We start from the raw sequence: 20704 nt of genomic DNA on the forward strand, positions 1-20704 counted from the left end.
CCACATAGATTAGATTAGACAAGTATTGGCACCGTATGAAAATTCAAACTTGATAAATAAGAGTGCAATATCTTATTTAATTTGCTCACTCCAGTATTATATAACCAAACGACAAATGTGCTGATATACAGTTACCACAAGGTGGTGACAATTTATACAACCAAGCTACTAAATGGTAGCGTAGCTTTATTTTGCTCAGTAAGTACAGTACAGTTAAAAAAGACAAGAAGTCCCATCATACAACTTTGGGCATTTATTTTTATTTTGATGGGTGTACAATATAAATGTTTTGTGTTTAAGTTGTAACAAATGACCCCGAACGGATTAATGTTCAATGTTCATGCATTGATCCTTATTTGAATTATTGTTTTGTTTTTTTCTACATGATGGGACATATGGAAAAGCCAACAAAAAAAAAACCTTAAATCACAAAAACTCTATAAATGCAGGACATATTGACATTTTTATTTTTCACTCATAGACGTATACTACGATGTTGTGTAGTACAAGACTGCAAAAATTGAGTAATTGATTAACTTTAAATTATCTTAATTGACCACGGGGTCACAAGGCAATAGTGGGTTCAGGACAACTGTGTCGTGTATTCAGTATTTGTTCATTTTGAATTCTGCAGATGACAACTAACTGAACACACACAAGCACACATCCAACCATGCATTTATTATTGGGATTGCTCGGAACAGACTGCTTGCTTTCCTGTCTAGCTGGCCCTCCCCTTCTCCTCCCAAATCCTAACCAAGGCTGCATAAAAAAAAATTCCCATGATGATTTACTGTGCACTCTCTCACAGATCATTTTTCCTTGTAGATTGCGCTGTAAGACTAAACCAAAAGACAAATTGTTTTCCAGACTTTTTTATCATCTCGCATAATTACTGAAAATTCCACAACAACATACCTCAAGCCCAACGGTATGTAAACTTTCAAGCACAACTGTGTCTTGAGCTTGTGTCGGCATATGGTTAACGTGATGGCCAAGCTAACTTATGCTATAGCTAACTTTCCAGCCAACATGCCAGTTTTGACACCACTGAAATAAACAATAAAAAATAAAAACGATCAATTCCATCCACACAGTTAAAAAAAAAATATTTTATACTAATAAAATATCAACTTATAATATATACATAAACATATAATACTTAGACATATTTTTTCATTTTAAATGTACTGATTTTTTTGCCTTAAAATGCTGAATTATATCTTATGTAAGTCTGTCTCTCTCTCGCTCTCCCTCCAACTTGAGTTAAGAATAAATTCTTTTTTATTTTTATTTAATTTCTCCTGATCTACCATAAGGGACTGAGAGAGTAAAAAAAGAAAGAAAAAAATAATATTGTGTGGCGCACACTGCTGGCAGGAAATGAAAGACAAGAAGACAGGAAGCACATGGAGATGCCATCTGTTGTTGGGCAACAATTCAGAGGGAAGTGTCAATTTAGAGAGACATGGCATTTTCTCACACAAACACACACAAAAACCTATAATATATTCAATGCTGTGAATGGCAAATAACATGAAATCATTCTAATGCACCGACTGGTCTGGAATCATAGGAGTTTGGGTAATTACGGAATTTTCATGGTTTTAACTTTATAAAGAACCACAATGGACTTGAAATAAAACAATCCCATTCATTCAATCCAATTTCATCTTTTTTATTAGAGGTATGGAATTTACGATGCAGGAATGAGTTTATTCCTGCATCCATAACGAGATAAAAGCGATCTTGCCATGATGTTCGTCATTCTGAACACATTCCGTTAATTATTATTTGTAAGTTATTGTTGAACATACCCAGACTGATAAAATTAATTGTTTAAGGGGGGGGGGATCACATTTGAAAATTTTGTAGGTCTGGATAAATGACATTATTCTTAAAATAATGCATAAACGTTTTCAAATTATAATTCATTTTTAGGTAATTAAATTTGTCCGAAAGTCCCTTAGCGCTAAATATAGTTTTGTGAAACCTCTTCAGGACTGCATTTCTGTAAACAATGAACACAATTTAAACCTTTATCCACAAGCCCAATTTTTATTTGATATTGTGTGCATTCATTTTGATTCATTGTGCCCTACATCAGCACTGTAAAGTCCCGCAATAAGTAACTAACATAACAATAGTGATACATGGAACAATATTAAATGAGTCCAATACAAACTACTCCCAAGATGTTTTATTCAATCTTCCACAAAGTTTGATATATATTCCTGTATTTTATCCAAATAATTAACTCACACTGAATATCCATGCACGCGCACAGTATATATTTAAATTCTATACCAAAAAAAAGAAGCACAGTAAGTAATTGGCAAATACTATCATTTCAGACACCAATAAAATACAAAAGAGGCACTTAATAGTATCCGTTACACGCACTCACAATACAGTATGTTAAAAAGTCAAATAGTTATAGCCCACGTGAACACATATTTCACCTGAAAAGTTCATTTTACAATTTTATCAAATGGATGGCTGTGGTACGACCTTGTCAGCCTTTAGGAAGAACGCTAGTGGGGAAGACGGTGAAGGCGTTTCATCTTTCCAAACACAAGCATCTGCCAAATTTGATTTGAAAACGGTGCGATGCTAAGGCCTGTCTGGCTGAGTAAAAGCACTCGCTCATATTTATCATAAAACCCCAAAATAGTGATGACGCCAACCTTATACACAATCTGCATTTAGATACTCAAAAGAGGATAAGATACAAGACAATTATTGTCATTCTAGTATAAGGCGATGCTTAAAAAAAAAAATATTATGTCCGTTTTTATTTATCTATTTTTTTGTGCATGTTAATTCCCTTAACTCATAGTTCACACACAATTCACGATCACAGTCAGTTTGTCATATAGCCTTGGTACAAACTTCCCATTTGTATCCATTGTTGAAATGTACGCAACTCTAAATATGACTGTGAATCCTAAAACTTACATATATGTGCACTACTCACAGCTAACAGTATATCAGCAATTCGACATAACCTTACTGAGCGGAAGACAAAGATTGTCCAAAAAAAATAACAAAGTTGAGCACACCACACGTGACTCGATTGTGGCCTGTCCTTTGAAGCCATTTAGGTACTGAAGGCGTTCAGGTGATACAGGAAGCCATATTTGAATGTCACATGTTCTGCAAACCTTCATTCCTACTTTAACCCCTAGGCGTTATTGTGACCCGTTTTTGGCTTTTTGTTGGTTCTGACCAAGCCATTTCAAAATAAAATACTGCCCACGGGTTAAGCGCCACAATTATGTTGACGATTGAAGAATCTCATTGAAAGAGGTGATTTTAGTGAGTCAGAAATTTTTAACAATCACGTTGTTTTATTTTAACTAGTGAGGGTTCTCAACAGTTCTCCATAGTCGTGATGGATAAGTGAAGTTTTGTGGAGCACTTGTGATATTTTTTGACTCCTCCAGATGGCACTCTTGGTTTAAAGGCCGTGGAAAATTTCTAGAGGATAAAAAAAGATTGCAAGTGCTTCATGAAGCTTTATATTCCTATCACGATCTCGTATTCAAACTTCCTTCTTGGAAATCTGACACATGAAGGATTGTAGATTTTAAAAGCAGATTTTGCTTTTCTATTCAGACAAAAGGCTACGAAGTATACTTTAACAGACAAACGCTATTGATGTGTCGTACAGCACACTTTACAAGTGCCATTATTAAGGATCCATATATTGTTTATGCATATAAATTTGATGGTTAACACGTAAATAGTTGATTAGGATTTACGAATAGTTTATTATGTGTATAATAGTCATTTGTGACACATTTATCTACCTACTATTTTCAATCACAATCACTACAGTAGATCCTCTAAGCCAGGCACTAAAAATTAAGTTTTAGCTTAATCAAAACCTATTGACCTGCATTTTTATTTTATTTTTTTTTTTTATTGCATTTATCTTTTCAGAAAGACAGTCACAAAAAAGGCATGGCCCATCTTAAAAGTCTATAAATACCAGTGAGTCATATTAATGTCAGAATAATTTGTGCAATGTCGTTAAAAGGAGTATTTAAATATACGTTTCACCTTGCACCTACTTAACAGTGTTCAGGGACAAAACCTGAATGTCTCTTTACTCTAAAATATATATAATTCATAAAGTATTGCTGTGTTCTAAATCTACTCTGTCTCATCCTGTGTGTTGTTTTGCTGAGTTTGAAAAGTAATCATAGAAAGGTTCTCCCTGAAATCTGACTTCGTTATACAAAGTAGGCTTCGTCCTGGTTCCTATCCTGGATCTGCTTTCAGGGTTTGAATAATTTTATCAGTGGGTCAACATATCAAGCACTTGCTTCTCAAGTAGACAAAAAAAATCACTAAACCTCCAACTCTTAAAAATATACAGTAAGGCCGTATTTAGTCTTGTGTTCAAATGTCCCTGATTTGGGCCTCGAGCGTTTCACATGTTCGGGTATTTGATCCAGTTTTTTTGTCCTGTCCTAGCCAACATTCTCAAAATTAGTCGACAGCTAATATATGTTTATCAAAAGCCCTTAATATATTTCTACACTAACAATGAATAATACTTTCCTATTGTAGGATCCTAAAAACCTACAGAACTAGCAGATTTATCTTCACATGACTAAGACTAATTAACTTTTAACCCTGGAGAACCCAAGAACCCTTTTCTTCTTTGGAAAATTATGAATTATACATTAAATGACTGCTATAAGTTCACTGAACACCAAAATATATGTTTTTTCAATGTTTTTTTTTTTTCAATTTATTCCCTAATTTAGGATTAGGGCGAAATTTGACCCTTTGGGATTTAGGGGTATAATTTTGAAAAAAATCAGAATAACAAAAACTGTCAGTAAACTATTTAGATTTTAAGAAAATAATCAATCAAATACACAGCTACATTGAACAATATAATTTTTTTTGTTTTATTTGTTGCATTTTAGCCATCTTGTCACCACCACTCTGGCTCATGTAAGTGCAATATTCATCCACTAGATGGCCCCATGCAGGGGTCAGAAGTGGCACTCTGGACTTTTGAAGTTAAATTTGTAAAAAAAAAAAAAAAAAGGTCTTTGTTATTTGAGTAGCAGAATTTATAGGGGCCCCCTATAAATTCTGCCCCGTGGGTTCTCCAGGGTTAAAGGCCAGTATCAGTCAAAGCAGAACACTAGCACCTTACAAAGAAACAGCCTCACTGCAGTCATTCCTGTCCAGCATCATAATAAGTGCTCCCTCCAGGCCAACCATGCCGGAGGCCAGTGGTGCGTATCCGTCCAAGCTCTCGCCAACCACATCCTGGCATCCACCGGCATCAGGGTAAGACACAAGTGTCCCGCTACATGCAGAGGCAGGGAAGAAGCTCATCTCCCCCCTCCTCTGCGTTTCAGGTGTGGGAGCGGGTGCTCGGATCCCGCTGCTCCCGGCCCCCACACTAGCACCACTTCTAGATTTGGATCTCTTAGGCGGAGGACCCCAGAGGAAGGCGTGAGCGGGCCTGTAGTGCCGACGGGCGTAGCGCAGCAGCTGTCTGCGGACGGCTGGCCGGCGGATGGTGTACACAAAATATTCCAGGATGCTGTGTTGCATGTTGGGAAGCGTGTTGCAAAGCAGCGACTCCTCCAGGAACAGGCGCACCAGCGGAGCTTTGAAGGCCTCGTAGCCGAGCTCGCCCAGCGACTTGAGAATGCGAGTAATGCGCAGGTAGTTGTGCTGTGACCTTGACGAGAGTGACACATTACAGACAATTGCTTGATGCTACGTGACAACAGTTCCGCTTAACCCTGGAGAACCCACGGGGTCAAATTTGGCCCCTATAAATTCTGCTACTCAAAAAACAAAGACCTTTTTTTTTTTTATACAAATTTAACTTCAAAAGTCCAGAGTGCCACTTCTGACCCCTGCATGGGGCCATCTAGTGGATGAATATTGCACTTACATGAGCCAGAGTGGTGGTGACAATCTACCATCTTCTCAGCAAACCATCAGATGGTAAAAAAAATATTTATTTTGTTAATCTATTTCATATCATGTTGCAGAATGCCTAGGACTATGTTATATATATATATATTGATAAATTGGCAACTCTGAGCTGGTTCAAAAAACAAGGGTTAAAATTGAAAAAACATATATTTTGGTGTTCAGTGAACTTATAACAGTCATTTAATGTATAATTCATAATTTTCCAAAACAGAAAAGGGTTCTTGGGTTCTCCAGGGCTAATATTGGTGAATATGACAGAAACGCCCCAGAAATGAAAGAAAAGCAAAACTTTTGTGTGCTTACTCATTAAGGTGATGGAAGCGCTCCTGCCAGTTGGAAGAACGAGCGACATTTCCGCTCTTATCAAGTAGTTTGATGCCATAGAAGTCCAACATTAGGGAATAAGCTGCCAAGAACCTCCGCTTGGCTTCTCGAGTGCTTTGGAATTCCTGGAAGAGTCAGTAATGCCACTTATGAAAGGGTCATTTGCATTTAGCTGTCTGATGTAGTAATACTCATGGTCGTCATTAACCCTGTAAAGCAAAATGTATCATATCGTATACAAGACATTTGAGCCCTCTATTTCAAGAGTATAATATTTTTTTTCCCATTAAAACCCTGACGTTTATGATCTGACACATGTATTGCACAGATAAGCCATTAGTGGGCAGTATCACCCATCTGATGGCTTTTCCAACGACCTTGCAAGATTACTCCAATTGAGAAAGGAGACACCTAGACTTATTAACTCATTCACTGCCATTGACGGCTATAGACGTCAACAAATTATTTTAACTATTTCTATTAGTTTAACATTTTTTTCCACTTTTGTTAACAAGAGTATGAAAACGTATAATTTTTTTTATTGTACATTTAAAACAGATATAAAATTTGTGATTAATCGTGAGTTAACTCGTGAAACCATGCGATTAATTACGATTACAAATTCTAATCGCCTGAAACCCCTAATTATATTTTTTTTCAAATATTTTCTTTTAAAAAAAGAAGAAGAAAAGATTATTTAAAAAATTAGGGGCGTCAGGTGATTAAAATTAATTGTAATTAATCGCGTGATTTCACTCGTTAACTCACGAATAAAAAAACAAAAAAAAAGATTATTAAAGATTAGGCGTCAAAGGCAGTGAATGAGTTAATAGCAGGAAATGTTCTTTCTGATTTTTGGAAACACTAATATGTTTGATATGTCTGTTTATTATCATATTTTTGACAGTTATAAATGTACCAATTTAAAGCATTGTGACCGAATGTATCAAATATGACACAAATCAAAAGTCATATGTGGAAGTTGATTTAAAAAAAAAATGTTCAAAAGGACAAATAAATACTCTATTTACAAAGAATCAGAATGTTGTCTTATTTCATGGTTCAGGCTTTATAGGGTTAATAACACAAGACGATATTTTGGAAGACTGAATTCCTTGAGCAAAACAAAACTGTTGACATACTGCTTATATGTATCGTGTAAGTGTGTCTTACTTTAATCTCATCCTGAGTCAGTTCATGTGCGTAGAAGTTTAGCCCTTGTTCTCGTAACGGGAACAGCCTCCCATCCAGCAAGTGAAGAAAAAAACAAAACGTGTTCATAAAGTACAAAATATCAGGATGGCTGTCATCGTTCAAACCTTTTTGTGGAGTTAGAATTTCAATGGTGCTCACTGCTTCAATGTACACACTCACACACGCACATGCACATACACATTCTCACCCACATACAAAATAAAATAAAATAAAAATATTTAAAAAATATATATATAAAATAAAAGAGAGAGAGAGCAATGATGATGACATGTCAAATCGGTAAAATTACCGAATGAACAATACTGAGCTCTCCAGAAAATAAGGGGGGAAAAAATGAATTTCAATGGTGCTACACATGCACAATATTGTGTCTTACCACTGAATGTAGGTATGATTGTGCTCCAGCTTGTCATAATCACCTCTCCACCTTGTCAAAATCTCTTCTATATAGATACCTAACGAGACAGCGTACATTATAAACTGACATGGATATTTAGCTATATGTGTGGGAATCACCTCACTCATTTGTTGGTCTTTCCAAATCAAATTCAAAATGAAACACATGAATCCCTTAGTCTTGTACACATACTGTAATATATGCGTGTATGTGTCTGGCTCACCGTCAGGTACAAGTGGGATCTTGTTAAGGTAGAAACGCAGGTTACGGTACTCCTTGGGTTGCCGGGACTTTTTGTAATTCTGCACACATGCATACACAACATTAAAAAAAAATTAAAAAGCAACATTATTATATTATCACACTGTGCACCCTCTTCCTGTTATGCTGTATAGTCACCGGTAGATATGAAATTATAAACATAGTTAAGTATTATTGTTACACATTATGCTTTTTGCTGTGATTGGGTTAATGATTGAGTTACATTTGCATTTCAAAGTTGGAAAACACTACTGTATGCATACTAAAAGTGTGTTATGGCAGATCGGCGCGTCTACATTCGTTTACCGGATAGCAGTGGCGGTATTTGTACAAGTCTCTGGCAGCGTAAAAACTCCTCTTCATCTTTGGAAGAAACTCTGGAGAGTCAGTCAGCTGCAGGTGGAAGAAAGAGAGAAATGCAATAGAATCATATAAAACAAGAGCATATTGTTTATAAGGTGCAATGTGTTACTCAAGTGTCAACCGGGTGCAATAAAAGCAGTTTTCTAATACTTTAGATTCAGAATTCCATATTTAAGGGAAGACCATACTTATCTTGTTATATTCTTATGTGTAAATTTTCAAGCCTGGAAAGCAGTCCAGGCTAGTCTACCTTTCACCCCAAGTCAGACGGGATAGGCTCTCGCTCTTCCGGTTAAAATTTCGGTTGCCTTTTTTAGAATGAGGAACACTGATGTATTTTTTAAATTTTGGTAACAATCAGTCGTCTTTTTTTTTTTTTTAACATAAAGTGGCGTAATGGTTTGTGCCTACTGCTTACGAGGCGTTAATAGAATAAAAAACACCGCAATTCGCTCTAATACTTTTATTTTCGCTCTAATATTTGTGTGGAATCCCAGCACTCGTGTGGATGTGGTTTTATAGCCTTGATCTAATCTTTTTCACACCACCACATGCACCTGAAACGTTACATTTTTATTTCCAATACAATTTCAGCATCACTTTTCGCTTCATTCGGACAATAATTAACAAGCAACACTATCACCAAGCAAAATTGCTGAGCTGATGTTAAAGATGGGCAATGGGCCAAACAGTATAAATTACATTTCCTCAGCTCTTGTATTATGGGGGTACAGTAAGTGTAGCTTTAATACACCGAACAGCCACAACATTACGACCGCTTGCGCAATACAGCAGCATTATGATAACAATGCAAGAGTATCTTAAGAATTACCTTTGCAAAGGTAATAAGCACTCAGTTTTAATACTGAGCATTGCCAAAGTCATATTATTGTGGTCCTAGTTTGCAGTGGTGTAAAACTGGAGACCCTGGCCTTCCCAAGTCCTGCTTTACTTTGTCATATAACGTGAGGTCACAAATACTGTATGCCACATCTACAGTTCTAGACAGCAAACTGTACTGTATATTGTTGAATTCACCCCTCTCTGATAATGTCGATCAAAACTGAGAATTACTACCTTCGCAAATATTTTTTTCTTTCTTTTTACCAAATGCTACGTTACGATCCAGTACCGACCTGCAGTAGAGTAATGTAACGTGAACAATGGAGATGGTTCTTGTGTGGCTGGTTTAGGTTTACAGCAAGGAAATGGTGCTGGCTTTTATTTGATGTAATATATGTATACGTTACGGGTTAAAGTTCACAACCTATCAGTACCGGTGCCAAGGAAAAGCGAAACCTTCGAATGACGTCATACTGTGAATGCGAATTAAAAGATAATTTGCCCTTTCTGTTTGTGTTCTGGTCCGCTTTTTCGCTTTTCCGCTTTACCCCCGTGGGCGAAACCTTTAAAGCTGAACCGTTCCGTACCTTCGGGGACGAGTCTCCATTGTTTCCGGCGGGCCACTCGCTCTCTGCCGGGCTGACGCTGTCGGAGATGCCGCTGTCGTCTTCCGCTGCCGGCTCGTCGCTCCCGGAGTCCGACCCCCACGTCGAGTCGCATTCCTCCACCGTGCTCGGCTCCTTGAATCGCCAGTTGTCCAACAAATTTCCCATTTAAGAACACGCGGCGCCCGCTGCCCTCACAGCGTTACCCTCACCTCACAATATTACATTATTAATATTGTAATGTTACAAACTGGCATTTGTTCTTGCGGCTGTCGAGCTTTCCGCTCCTCCATTCAGCGTGTAAATGACAGGGACAAAAGATTTCAAGCCTAGCAACGAGGATGCGTGTTGATGTATGAGGGCTGGTTAGTGCTTCATTGCCCAATAGGAATAGGACTCCCAAGAACTACAATAAATGAATTTATGCTTGACGTGTGACTACCATCTTCAAATACCGCTTACCTTAGTATTTAGTATTTCCATGGCGATTAATTATATGTAGTTCTCATCGTCAGCATTTTATTTTTTATTTTTATTGGCACTACTATATATATACAAATTAAAATAGAATAGTTCAGATATGTTCATTTGCCTTAAATTATGAAATATTTATAAATCATGTGAAGATAATTGTACAAATGCGAAACCTACAGTATAATAATAAAAAAAAAGGCATACAGTATTTTACTATAATGCTGACTGTCATGTGATTATTATTCTTGTCTTTTTTTTTTCCTACAAGAGGATGACGTGATTTCCAATCCAGTTTCTTCTCCATCACCCAGCTTGCTGTTGTGTGTGTGTGTGTGTGTGTAGCATTAATCACCCCCTGTGTACAGTAGCTTTCCAGTAACATCAGCATCAGGACCAAAGCTCATGTGCCACGTGACTGTACAGTCATACAGCACAGTCACAGAAAGCTACTACAGTACTACCCAACCCCCACGCCACAATTGGGAGATTTTAGCATTCAACCAGACAGGGGTAAATTTAATCATCATGCAGTGTTTGCTCTCTCTCTCTCTCTCTCTCTCTCTCTCTCTCTCTCTCTCTCTCGCTCTCGCTCTCGCTCTCTCTCGCTCGCTCGCTCTCTCTCTCTCTCTCTCTCACTCTCTCGCTCTCTCCTAATTGACTTAAAATCCCCGCAAAGCCCTATTGAGCCAAAATGTTCTCCCAGTCTTTTCCACTAGGGAATAGTGCTGACTTGACTTTTGTCCGGTTATTAACACACTTCATTAGGAAAGTACCTCACTCAAGGTTATTGCTAAAGACTAAATAGCCATATGCTGTGTTTGATTGGCCAACAAACTCACCAGACCTGAACCACATACAGAATTGATGGGCATATTGTCAAGAAAAAAGTTGAGAGACACTAGACCCAATAATGCAGATAACACATCTCAAAAAGATTATTTATTTTATTTATGTATTTAATTATTTTTTGTGCCATTCACTTGCAGGTATGTTTCAGGTCATTATCCTGCTGCATAACCCAAGGATGCTTGTGCTTGAAGGAGCAAACTGATGGCTCAGAAATCTGATTGCATTCAATTCTGGCTGCATAATTTGTTTTTCCATTGGTCACAACAAGTTGTCCAGGTCCTGCAAAAGCCTGGACCATTGCACTTCCACCACCATGTTTGACTGCTGTAATTATAGTTAGCCAGCCACTACTGGAAAGATACACACTGTTCTCTTTTCTATTCCTCGATAACCATAGTTTTGCTGGAGTCCTAAATCCTTGGGAATTTCTTTGTAGCCTTTTGCAGAGTGATATGTTTCAATTTCTTTATACATTTTGCTCTAAATGTAATGTTTATTTCAAACATGCAGCAGGCCTAAAAATAGAAATAAAAAATGCAACGGAAAAAATGGTTGCAATATAGTAGCCTATATTGCAGCCATTTTTCCCGTAAATGTTATCCAAAACCGAATCACCATGCACTGCTGCTGATTCGAAAAAGGAGTATAAGAAATCAGACTTATTTAAATCCATTAAGAAGAGCTAATTAAAATACATTGTATAAACATATAGGCGTACTGTACAGATAACACAATTTCCAGATACATGCATATCCAAATAAATTCCTACACTGAACTTATTTTCAATGTCATGTACCCTTTCGCATTATTTTGGAATTTCATCTAAAGTGGCATTATATTTAAATTTAAATATAGTGTATTTTATTGTAATAAAAAAGTGCATCCCATTATATAGCAATTGCACCATGACTTTTGTAATAAAGTGCATTGTAAAAAGCAAACATTGCTTTTGTTTTACACACTGTATAAAATAAGCACCTTCATTGGAAACAAAAGCAAAACGTCTAGTAAAAAAAAAAAACCATAAACCTACAACAGTAGCCTTGTGTCAAATGAAACTGGGAAGTTATGCAATGAAAGTGTCCACATCCACCAAAGCACTCTTCTAAAGAGGAACTCAAACGAGATTATTCAACTCAATGGTGTGAATGTCAGTATGACTACATTTAAAAAAAAAAATTTTTTACTTCTCATGAATCATATGGTGCTCTTGGTTTAAAGATAAAGGCTAGTGCAATGGAAATTGACACATTTCCACTGTGGCTTTAAACCAAGAGCACTATCTATCTATTTAGAGGAGTAAAAAAAAAAAAAATTGCAAGCGGTTCATGAAGCTTCATTTTGGGTAGTACACAGTATGTATCCTGCAATTGTTGGTGACCAGTGCAAGGTGCACCCTGCATTTTGCTCAGAGTCAACTGGAATGTGCTGAGGCCAAACAGTATAGAAAATGGATGGATATGGGGCATCACTGCAAATGTATACATCTCCACTGTCCAATATGTGTATTGACTAAGAAATTATAATGTAAATAAAATACAATTAAATAATATAATATGAATAATATAAAAATAGACCTTATTTAGCTATCAATTTTAGAACGGCTGCAGAAAGTGGTAAGTAAAAAAAACAAAACAAAAAAAAAAAAACATCAACCCACCAAACAAACAATGTTTGCTAAAGGTTTTTTATTTTTATTTTTATTGTGGTATAATTCAACCAAACAAAACCTTTGAATGTACCATCGTTGCGGGGCTTCTTTTGAACCACTAGAGAGCAGTGTTTTCTTAGGTAATACAGTACAACTTGCCATTTGGAGGGAGGGAGAGCATTTTCATAACCCAGACATTTTGTGCAGTCGAGAATCATCATTCATACAAAATTCCAAATGTGGAAACACATTCTATTTCTAATCTGTACATATACATTACTGTGAGAGTAAACAAAAACCTATAACCACAAAGTCATGCAATAAATAGGTCATACTGTTTTAAATATACATAAGAAGAAAATACTTCAGTAATACATTTTTCTGGTCAAATAAAAAAATAATAATCCAGACCTGAGATGTTTTCAAGCAAGAGTATCATCGTATTGCTGTTACAGATGTTCTTCTCATTATGGCCACTGAATTCAGTTAATTGAGTAGATAACCGGAAAATCTGTAGTTTGCAGGCTACAAAACAAGAGGTGGTTTGTATTATATTGATATGCTGAGCACATAGTGAATACGCAAATGTGAGTGTTCAGGGCTCTATGTAATCAGAAGATCATTATAATTGAAGGTTCTTCAAGGTAGAATGATTGAGAGGACAATGCCTTTCAGGGATATTAAAATTCTATGATGTTTTTTTAAAAATAGGACTATCAGTAATTTGGCTTGGTTACGACGTACAATAGTAGCAGATTGAATACCCATTGTTGTATCTGTTCTTCATCCTCTGTTAACCAAAAAGCAGCCAGCTAACTAATTACTAATAGACAAACAAACCAGAATACAAAGTTTAAGTTATATACTGTATATGTACTGTATGTGTATATGTATGTGTTATGTATGTAATTAAAATGTAATTGAAAGTTTCATTGCATCATCATCATCATCATATATGTACACAACACCTTGATGGGTAACTAGTTATGAAATTAGAAGTTAAATCAGTTCAAGTTACTGTAAAAAATGAATTTATTAGCAAAAAAAAAAATGCTTACAATATCTCAACATGATTATTATTTTTTTACATGTACATTGTACATTTTTGTAAATATTCTAGCGAAATTCTAGACGGTGTCGTACATGATTTACTTTCATGAGCAACATGAAGTGATGTAGCTGGCCAGATGTGCCACCCAGCCCTTGAGTTTGACACCTGTGGTCTATATGGTTTAGACTCCAAACCATTTGGGCTTCTATTAACTGATACTTATTAAAGCCTGCAGCGCCCCAAGTGGGCAAACTAATTAATTGCAGGACAGTTTGTCCTCAATAACCTGATTTTTATTTAATTATTTTTTTTTAATTTACCGTTAGAAAAGCCCTCTATAGACAAAGTCCACTTCCTGCAGACTCTTAATGATGGTCACACCTAAATATATTTTGTTGAATTTCACCTCAAATTTCCTCTTGCCCGGAGCTTTAAAGCAGCAGTGCACAAGAAGCTAATCTCTCAGCCCGACAGTCTAGCTAATGGTAAGTGTCAGTGTAACTGATGAGGCTGCTGTCCACATTGACCTGTTTACAGACACTAAACCCTACAGGCGTGCATGGTGCCCATGATAAACAACTCATCCGCAATAACTAAAATAATAGCTGCAGTGAAAATTAATCATCAGCATATACGGAAGCATGTGAAATGTCAGCTTCCTCATTAGTCAGACAAATCCTATTGTGTTTAATTTGTTTTATCTGAAGTCAAGATGATCTACTGAATAACTTGTTGCCCGCAGCTGAAGCCATGACACACGGTTCGATCGCTTCAGCATTAGTTTGGGTTCAGCCCGGCAGATATGGTATTTCTGCACTACAATATTAAAATGGATAAGATGAATGTTCTGTCAGAAGTCAAATAAGCAGAAGACTTGCTTCATCCACAAGAGAGTGAGAGAACATCAGTGAACCATACAAAGGGACAAACAGAAACCATTTAAGGCAAGGTTCAAGAGGCCTGCAGTGGATTGTTGTGAAGATGCTTGAGGAAGCTCACTGGCATTTGCAATAGTCATGCCAAGTTCGGCTTTTTCTAGTACCGGTTGAGCTGGCCTCCTGAAAAAGGGACGGCTTTTTTCGGTTCCCATGTTACACCCCTATTTTTTTTTTCGTTGCTTCAATTCATTTACAGTCAAATTATGTGTAAAACAAATCAATAATTGAAAAAGCAGATCATGTTAAAAACAAATTGATAATTATATCCATCTATCTATCTATCGATCTATTGTTGACATTTAACTGTTTCAATTTATATTTGAACTGTTTCAATTTATATTTGAACTGTTTTGAATTTAGTTACACATGTGTAGAAATAGATGTTACTATGTTAACTCAATCACCAGATGTAGTGAGGATGTGATAATGATTTCTTTGATCTCTGTTTGAAGTCTGTCCTCTCTGTTTCCGGAACAAAAGAGTGGGCTAAAAAGTTTCTGTTGACTCATCGGAAGATTCTGCTAAGGATGGGGGCAGGTCTCAATGTAAGACCTCTCAATGTAAGACCTTTTTGTATAAAGATGCTAAAGATTCAAAATCCAACACACACTGGGAGGTTTTCACCACTTTTCGAGTGAGCTGTCTCTGTGTCTTTTAAAAGCTTTTAAAATAAAAACTTGCAAGGAACTTCTTCATCGATCTCATTTATGATTTATTTGAACATGCAATAGATTACAAAATCCATGTAATCTATCAAAATGGTGACCCCGACGATTTTTTGACGATTTCCATCTGTGACGTTAATGGATGGATGGAATTTCTGGCGCCATATTAATTGAACGGTAAGAGGAGACGTTTATCCATGTAGAGAAATTCTGTCTGTTTGGGATCGCTACAGCTGGTCTTCGTCTTCTGAATTGGCTAAATTGTATATGAGATCTGAGTGAACAAGTATTAGTGGAGTTTGAAGTCGTTTTTTGGTTACGGAGGGACGCGAGGTCCTTGATTTTGGATTTTCCTACGACATTTGAACTCGACGTACGTGGTGACGGTCATTGTTTACGGAAGTACCGTAACGTTGGATTGAGCGCTGCTGAACTGAGACAGCATTAAGAGGACAGGTTGAAGCGAGCGGCTTTGTTGTTTTTGTTGTGTTTAGCCGCTCGCGAAGCAATCGATAGATCTAGATATAAATAATTTTTCGACGGAGGCACGGTGTATTTTGTTAAGTGGGTCCGTGCACTTCGGAGATATTTTGTGTTCGTCTGTAGTTATTTTTTTATTTTTTGGGGGAGTGATGTGCAACGTTGCTGAATAAATTTGACCTGTTGAATTGTGGTACCATAAGTGAGACGTCACTGACTTGATAATTATTAGATACGACTTGAATATAATTAATACACATTATGGAGGACATTTTTGACCGTGACACCGAGTGGTTTGACCTGGATGTACTTCCGGTTCATACTTGGAACATGTTGTTGGTTACACAAGTTTCCGAGGTCGCTTTAGGGGTTTTGCCCGCGAGGCATCAGTTGAAGATTTTTTTGAATGATTGGATGCGCGTTTGTTCGGCAAAAGGATGGATGCCGTTGTTACAATCTACGGTGTGTCTGATTTCATTGATGAAATCGGTTGAACTTGTTTGTGCGAAGAAACGGCAAGCGCTGGATAAGCAGGTAAAATAAACGTCTATATTTTCTTCAAATGGAAGAAGGGTCAGACAAAACTTAAAGAAAGTGGATCAGATGATGGTTTATGCTAGAATGTTAGCATTGGGTAGCTCTGTGAAGGTTGCCCGGATGGCGGTGTTAAGTGATTTTGAGAACAAAGAGACTGATGCTAAGCTAATGGCTCCGCCAGCGTACGAGCTGGCTCGCGCGGGAGATGGGTTTGACCCTATAAACCCGTTTACTGAATCTCCATATAGTACTGCTGTTCAGATGCTGCACGATTTGCAGGCACCTGTATTAACTGTAAATTCAGGTCATCTCGATGTTCAGTGAAATGGTGGCGATCTTGATAAGACGTTAACGCGCGACTCTGTTTTGAAGGCCGCGGATGCGTTAGCTGCGGGCGTTGCCGCCTCAGTGAAACAATTGGAACAGAAATTGGATAAAGTGTTGGCTATGAGAGATGACCCGCAGGAAAAATTTAACCAAGCGAGAGCTTTTGGCTTAGAATTGAATAGACATGCGGAAGTTCCACAGTTAGCTCGTAGTAAATGGCGTTCCATTCTTTCTCGCTTTGAGAGGGCTGCGGAAGATGAATTGATGGAACAAAACCGTGTATTAAAGGCTGAACGGGATGAATTGTTTCGACAACGTGACCATGATATGACTGGTGAAGCTTCTAATCAAATTGAAGACAAAGGAAGCTGGCACAGTTAACATGTGCCGTAGAAAAATTGGCTCAGGTCTTTGCAGAGAGAGGTGATAGGTCAGATTTTGACAACGGGGGGATGTGCGTGCGCTCTTGACCCACGCCTGTCCTCTCTCTCAACTCGAAGTGTTGATGACTAATTCAGGACTGGCATCTTTAGTGGATAGTGAAGCACTATCACATGATAATTATTTGACACTCTTTGAGGTACTTGATGAAAATTGTTCCCAATCCCGGAAATTGTTATATCTGATTTGATGTTCGCTCCAAAAATTGATGAGGAAGCTGCCACATTTATTGACCGTGCGCTTGTAGAATTTTCGTTAAAAACTGGACACTTGCCAACTGACTCTGCACTATATTCACAAGTTTTCAGAGCAGCTGTGCTGGAGGGTCTTCCTAGATCGATTATACAGGCCATGGACTCAAATCCGGATTTGCCCGGAGCAGAACATTCCAGATGGTTAGCCCATCTTAAACGTCATTTGAGGAGGTATGCAAAAGATATCGAATCAAAAACTGAAAAACAAAAGAATACTGAATTACAATTAGCCATTATGCAATTGCAAACTTTAAAGAAAAAAGAGGAGTGACTGATATGTCATCACCTAATAATGTTGTGGGAGATTGTGTTATGTTTTAGTCAGTTCCATTTGTTGGTCGAGATTACTGCTTCAACTGTGGTCAACCTGGCCACTGGGCAAATACCTGCCGTCTGCACTCACGTGGCGTCAGAAGCCGACGGCAACAAAGAGGGCGCGGCTACTTCCAGCAGAGGGGACGTGGCTTGCAGAACTTTCCCACGCGCCGAATGTCATAGTAATGGGACGATGATACCTCAAGGAGTGTATTGACACATTAGACAAACTGTATTGACACTGTGTTGGTCACTCAATAGTGACCTCTGCTGTAGATCTAAAATCATTGCAGATAAACAAAATGAAAATAAGATGGTAAAACGTGCATGCTGTAAACCTTATTAGCTTATGAATTTATATTTATAAGATAAATTTCATAAATTTTATTTATTCACTTGCTAGTCTTTTACTTAAAATATGATCTCATCTTTGTATAATTCCAGTTGGTCCATTTGCTTGCTGAGTTAAGTTGTTTATTAGATGCTCATATGAGTTGGCTTGTAAAATATAGCAAATTTGTATGTAATAAAATAAATAATAAAAGTTAAAATGTTTAACTTCTGTATGGGATTTTGTTAAAAGTTTTAAACCATATGTAATAACACACTAAAAACAGATTCTGTCATACATTTTTATTGAGAAACAAAAGTTTTTGAAGTGTGATTGCTCCAAGGCGAGTAGACACATTTAATTAAAAAAAATAACAGTAAACAATGCCCAAAGTAGGGAAAGATTTACCTTATGTGGCGTCAAAAGATCAAAATGAGTCCAGACTTGTGAATTTTTTCTACAACGATCCATGAGTGGAAACAAACAAAAATCCAACAGGCACAGGTAAATTTACAGCAACAGAAAACAGTTTCCTCTCCATCCAACAAACACGCAACGTGTTGATACAGTTTATCTACCTATAAATACAATTTGGCGCGGCACATCCAAACGACACACTTCCTGTTTCGGTCACGTGATTTTTTTTATTAAAGCGATACACGCGCTGATACGGGGTTTCACACTTGCGCACTCGGCACAATGCTGCCGCGCCAGTGTTGTTCGTCCCATCACTAGTCATCACAACCGCAAGTTGTTCAACTGTTGTATAACTGTGATCATATGTTCCCTTGAAAACTGCAAATAACCGGATAGGAGCGGCTAGGGACGTGATGCGCTTTTAGGGATGTGATGCGCTTTGACGCACAAAGGGATCAAAACATTAAGGGAATGACCCATCGTCTGGAAGCAGGGACTGGCCCTCCTTTCTCTTGTGCGATTTAGTATAAGAGCTGGGGTTTGTCTGCTGAGGGTTGTGCACGACGCCCAGCCTGCTGACGCTGATCTGCCGGGGTGTTTTGTTTGGCTCTCCGCCCGTGTCAACGGTAAGAGAAACTGAATGTTATCTACGCGTCTGCATTATGTGTTAGGGTAGTTTATCGTAGGGATTTGCATATTGACACTGTGATCTAGCGATCTAGTGATCTACAATGAAGCCTTGTGAAGCTTTTGAGGCTTTCGGCTGATTGATTTGGAAAAAGAGTCGAAGTTTCAAAGCCCCATAAGATAGATCGTACCGGTGACTTCTGGTTTTCAGCTGGAGTCATAGCAGCTATAATCTTCAAAGTGATTCGCCTGATTGATTTATATTCCAACATAACACCAGTACATTCAGTCTTACATTTGTGTCTGTTTAATGATCATCAGGTACACATGGAAGTGTTGCAATATTTTGACACTATACCAGTACTATGGTTCAATGTGATGTCCTGTTTATCATTCGATTTTTATAAACATGATTTGGATATGACACAAGTGCGCTGTGAAGCCAGATGACAAGTATTTCTTTGGTCTTTGGGAGATGTGACTGAGGTTCTTGGAGAAGCGCTTATAGCAACTCGGTGGAAAATACTTGAGTCAAGCCTGTATCTTCTACACACGATTTAAAAATAATGCATAATTGGAAACTTTAAATGCATCATTGTGGGAGTACTTTTGTTGGAAACATACTGAATAACTAACTTTTCCAGGTGAACATAAAGGAGTCATCATCATCATCATCATCATCATCAACATCATCGATGATGATCATCCTTGTCATCAATGTGCTCTTTTAGCTTGGTCGATGATTTTGGGCTTTGAAAAAAACGGCTCGGGCGTGAGCTCCTCGCAAACCGGTCGCCATTTTTCCTTTGTTTTCCATTCTGATCTACTGCTCGACGCTCTAGCTCCGCCTCTACTGACGCCCACCCGATTTTGTCAAAAGACAGTCATCGCTGCCCTCTAGGGGCCAAAAATAGTCCTTTGGCACAACAGACCTAATTGAAACTTTCGCCAGACATGCGGAAGGGTTCCCTCTAACCGTTTCAAAAAAAAACAAACTTGAATGACGTCTTTAGACGTCATTGGCAGCGCTCCGTAGGTTTTTACTTGACGTCTTTAAACATCAGTGGCAGTGAAAGAGTTAAACATCCCGAAAACGGTATCTCAGGCAATTGTGGATGGCTGTGACTGGTTGCTGTACAAAGAGTGTGAGGACTGGTACAGCAAATCAGAAGGTTGTTCTACATGCCAATCACATAATGCCTTGTCTTGAGTTAAGCATGCTTCTTGATATACTATCTAGCTAGCTATCTCGCTAGCTCGCTAGCTATCTTGCTAGCTATCTTGCTAGCTATCTCCCTAGCTATCTTGCTAGCTATCCATCTATCTCGCTAGCTATCCATCCATCTCACTATCTATCTAT

General features: G+C 37.8%; 2 protein-coding genes across 3 annotated transcripts in view; one reads left to right on the top strand and one right to left on the bottom strand.

Annotated features, from left to right (window-relative positions):
- Positions 1–2037: 2037 nt before the first annotated feature.
- Positions 2038–10321, bottom strand: LOC144061683 (opioid growth factor receptor-like protein 1). Of its 2 annotated transcripts, XM_077582361.1 has the most exons (7): positions 9970–10321; positions 8483–8569; positions 8139–8217; positions 7895–7973; positions 7477–7543; positions 6283–6428; positions 2038–5716 (listed from the first exon to the last, which is right to left on the bottom strand). In XM_077582361.1, the coding sequence occupies exons 1-7, from the start codon at positions 10153–10155 to the stop codon at positions 5176–5178; spliced, it is 1185 nt and encodes a 394-aa protein (XP_077438487.1). In that variant the 5' UTR covers positions 10156–10321; the 3' UTR covers positions 2038–5175. The 2 variants fall into 2 exon arrangements, with proteins under 2 accessions (XP_077438487.1, XP_077438486.1); XM_077582360.1 differs by having other exon boundaries at positions 7895–8217.
- An 8855-nt stretch (positions 10322–19176) lies between these two features.
- b3gat2 (beta-1,3-glucuronyltransferase 2 (glucuronosyltransferase S)) overlaps positions 19177–20704 on the top strand; it is a 49789-nt gene continuing 48261 nt past the window's right edge. Inside the window, exon 1 of the mRNA XM_077582745.1 lies at positions 19177–19343. The gene's annotated coding sequence lies outside the window, so the exon portion shown is untranslated. The remainder of the gene's footprint in view (positions 19344–20704) is intronic.

Source organism: Vanacampus margaritifer, chromosome 12 (assembly GCF_051991255.1).
Source record: "Vanacampus margaritifer isolate UIUO_Vmar chromosome 12, RoL_Vmar_1.0, whole genome shotgun sequence".
Classification (NCBI taxonomy): Eukaryota; Metazoa; Chordata; class Actinopteri; order Syngnathiformes; family Syngnathidae; genus Vanacampus; species Vanacampus margaritifer.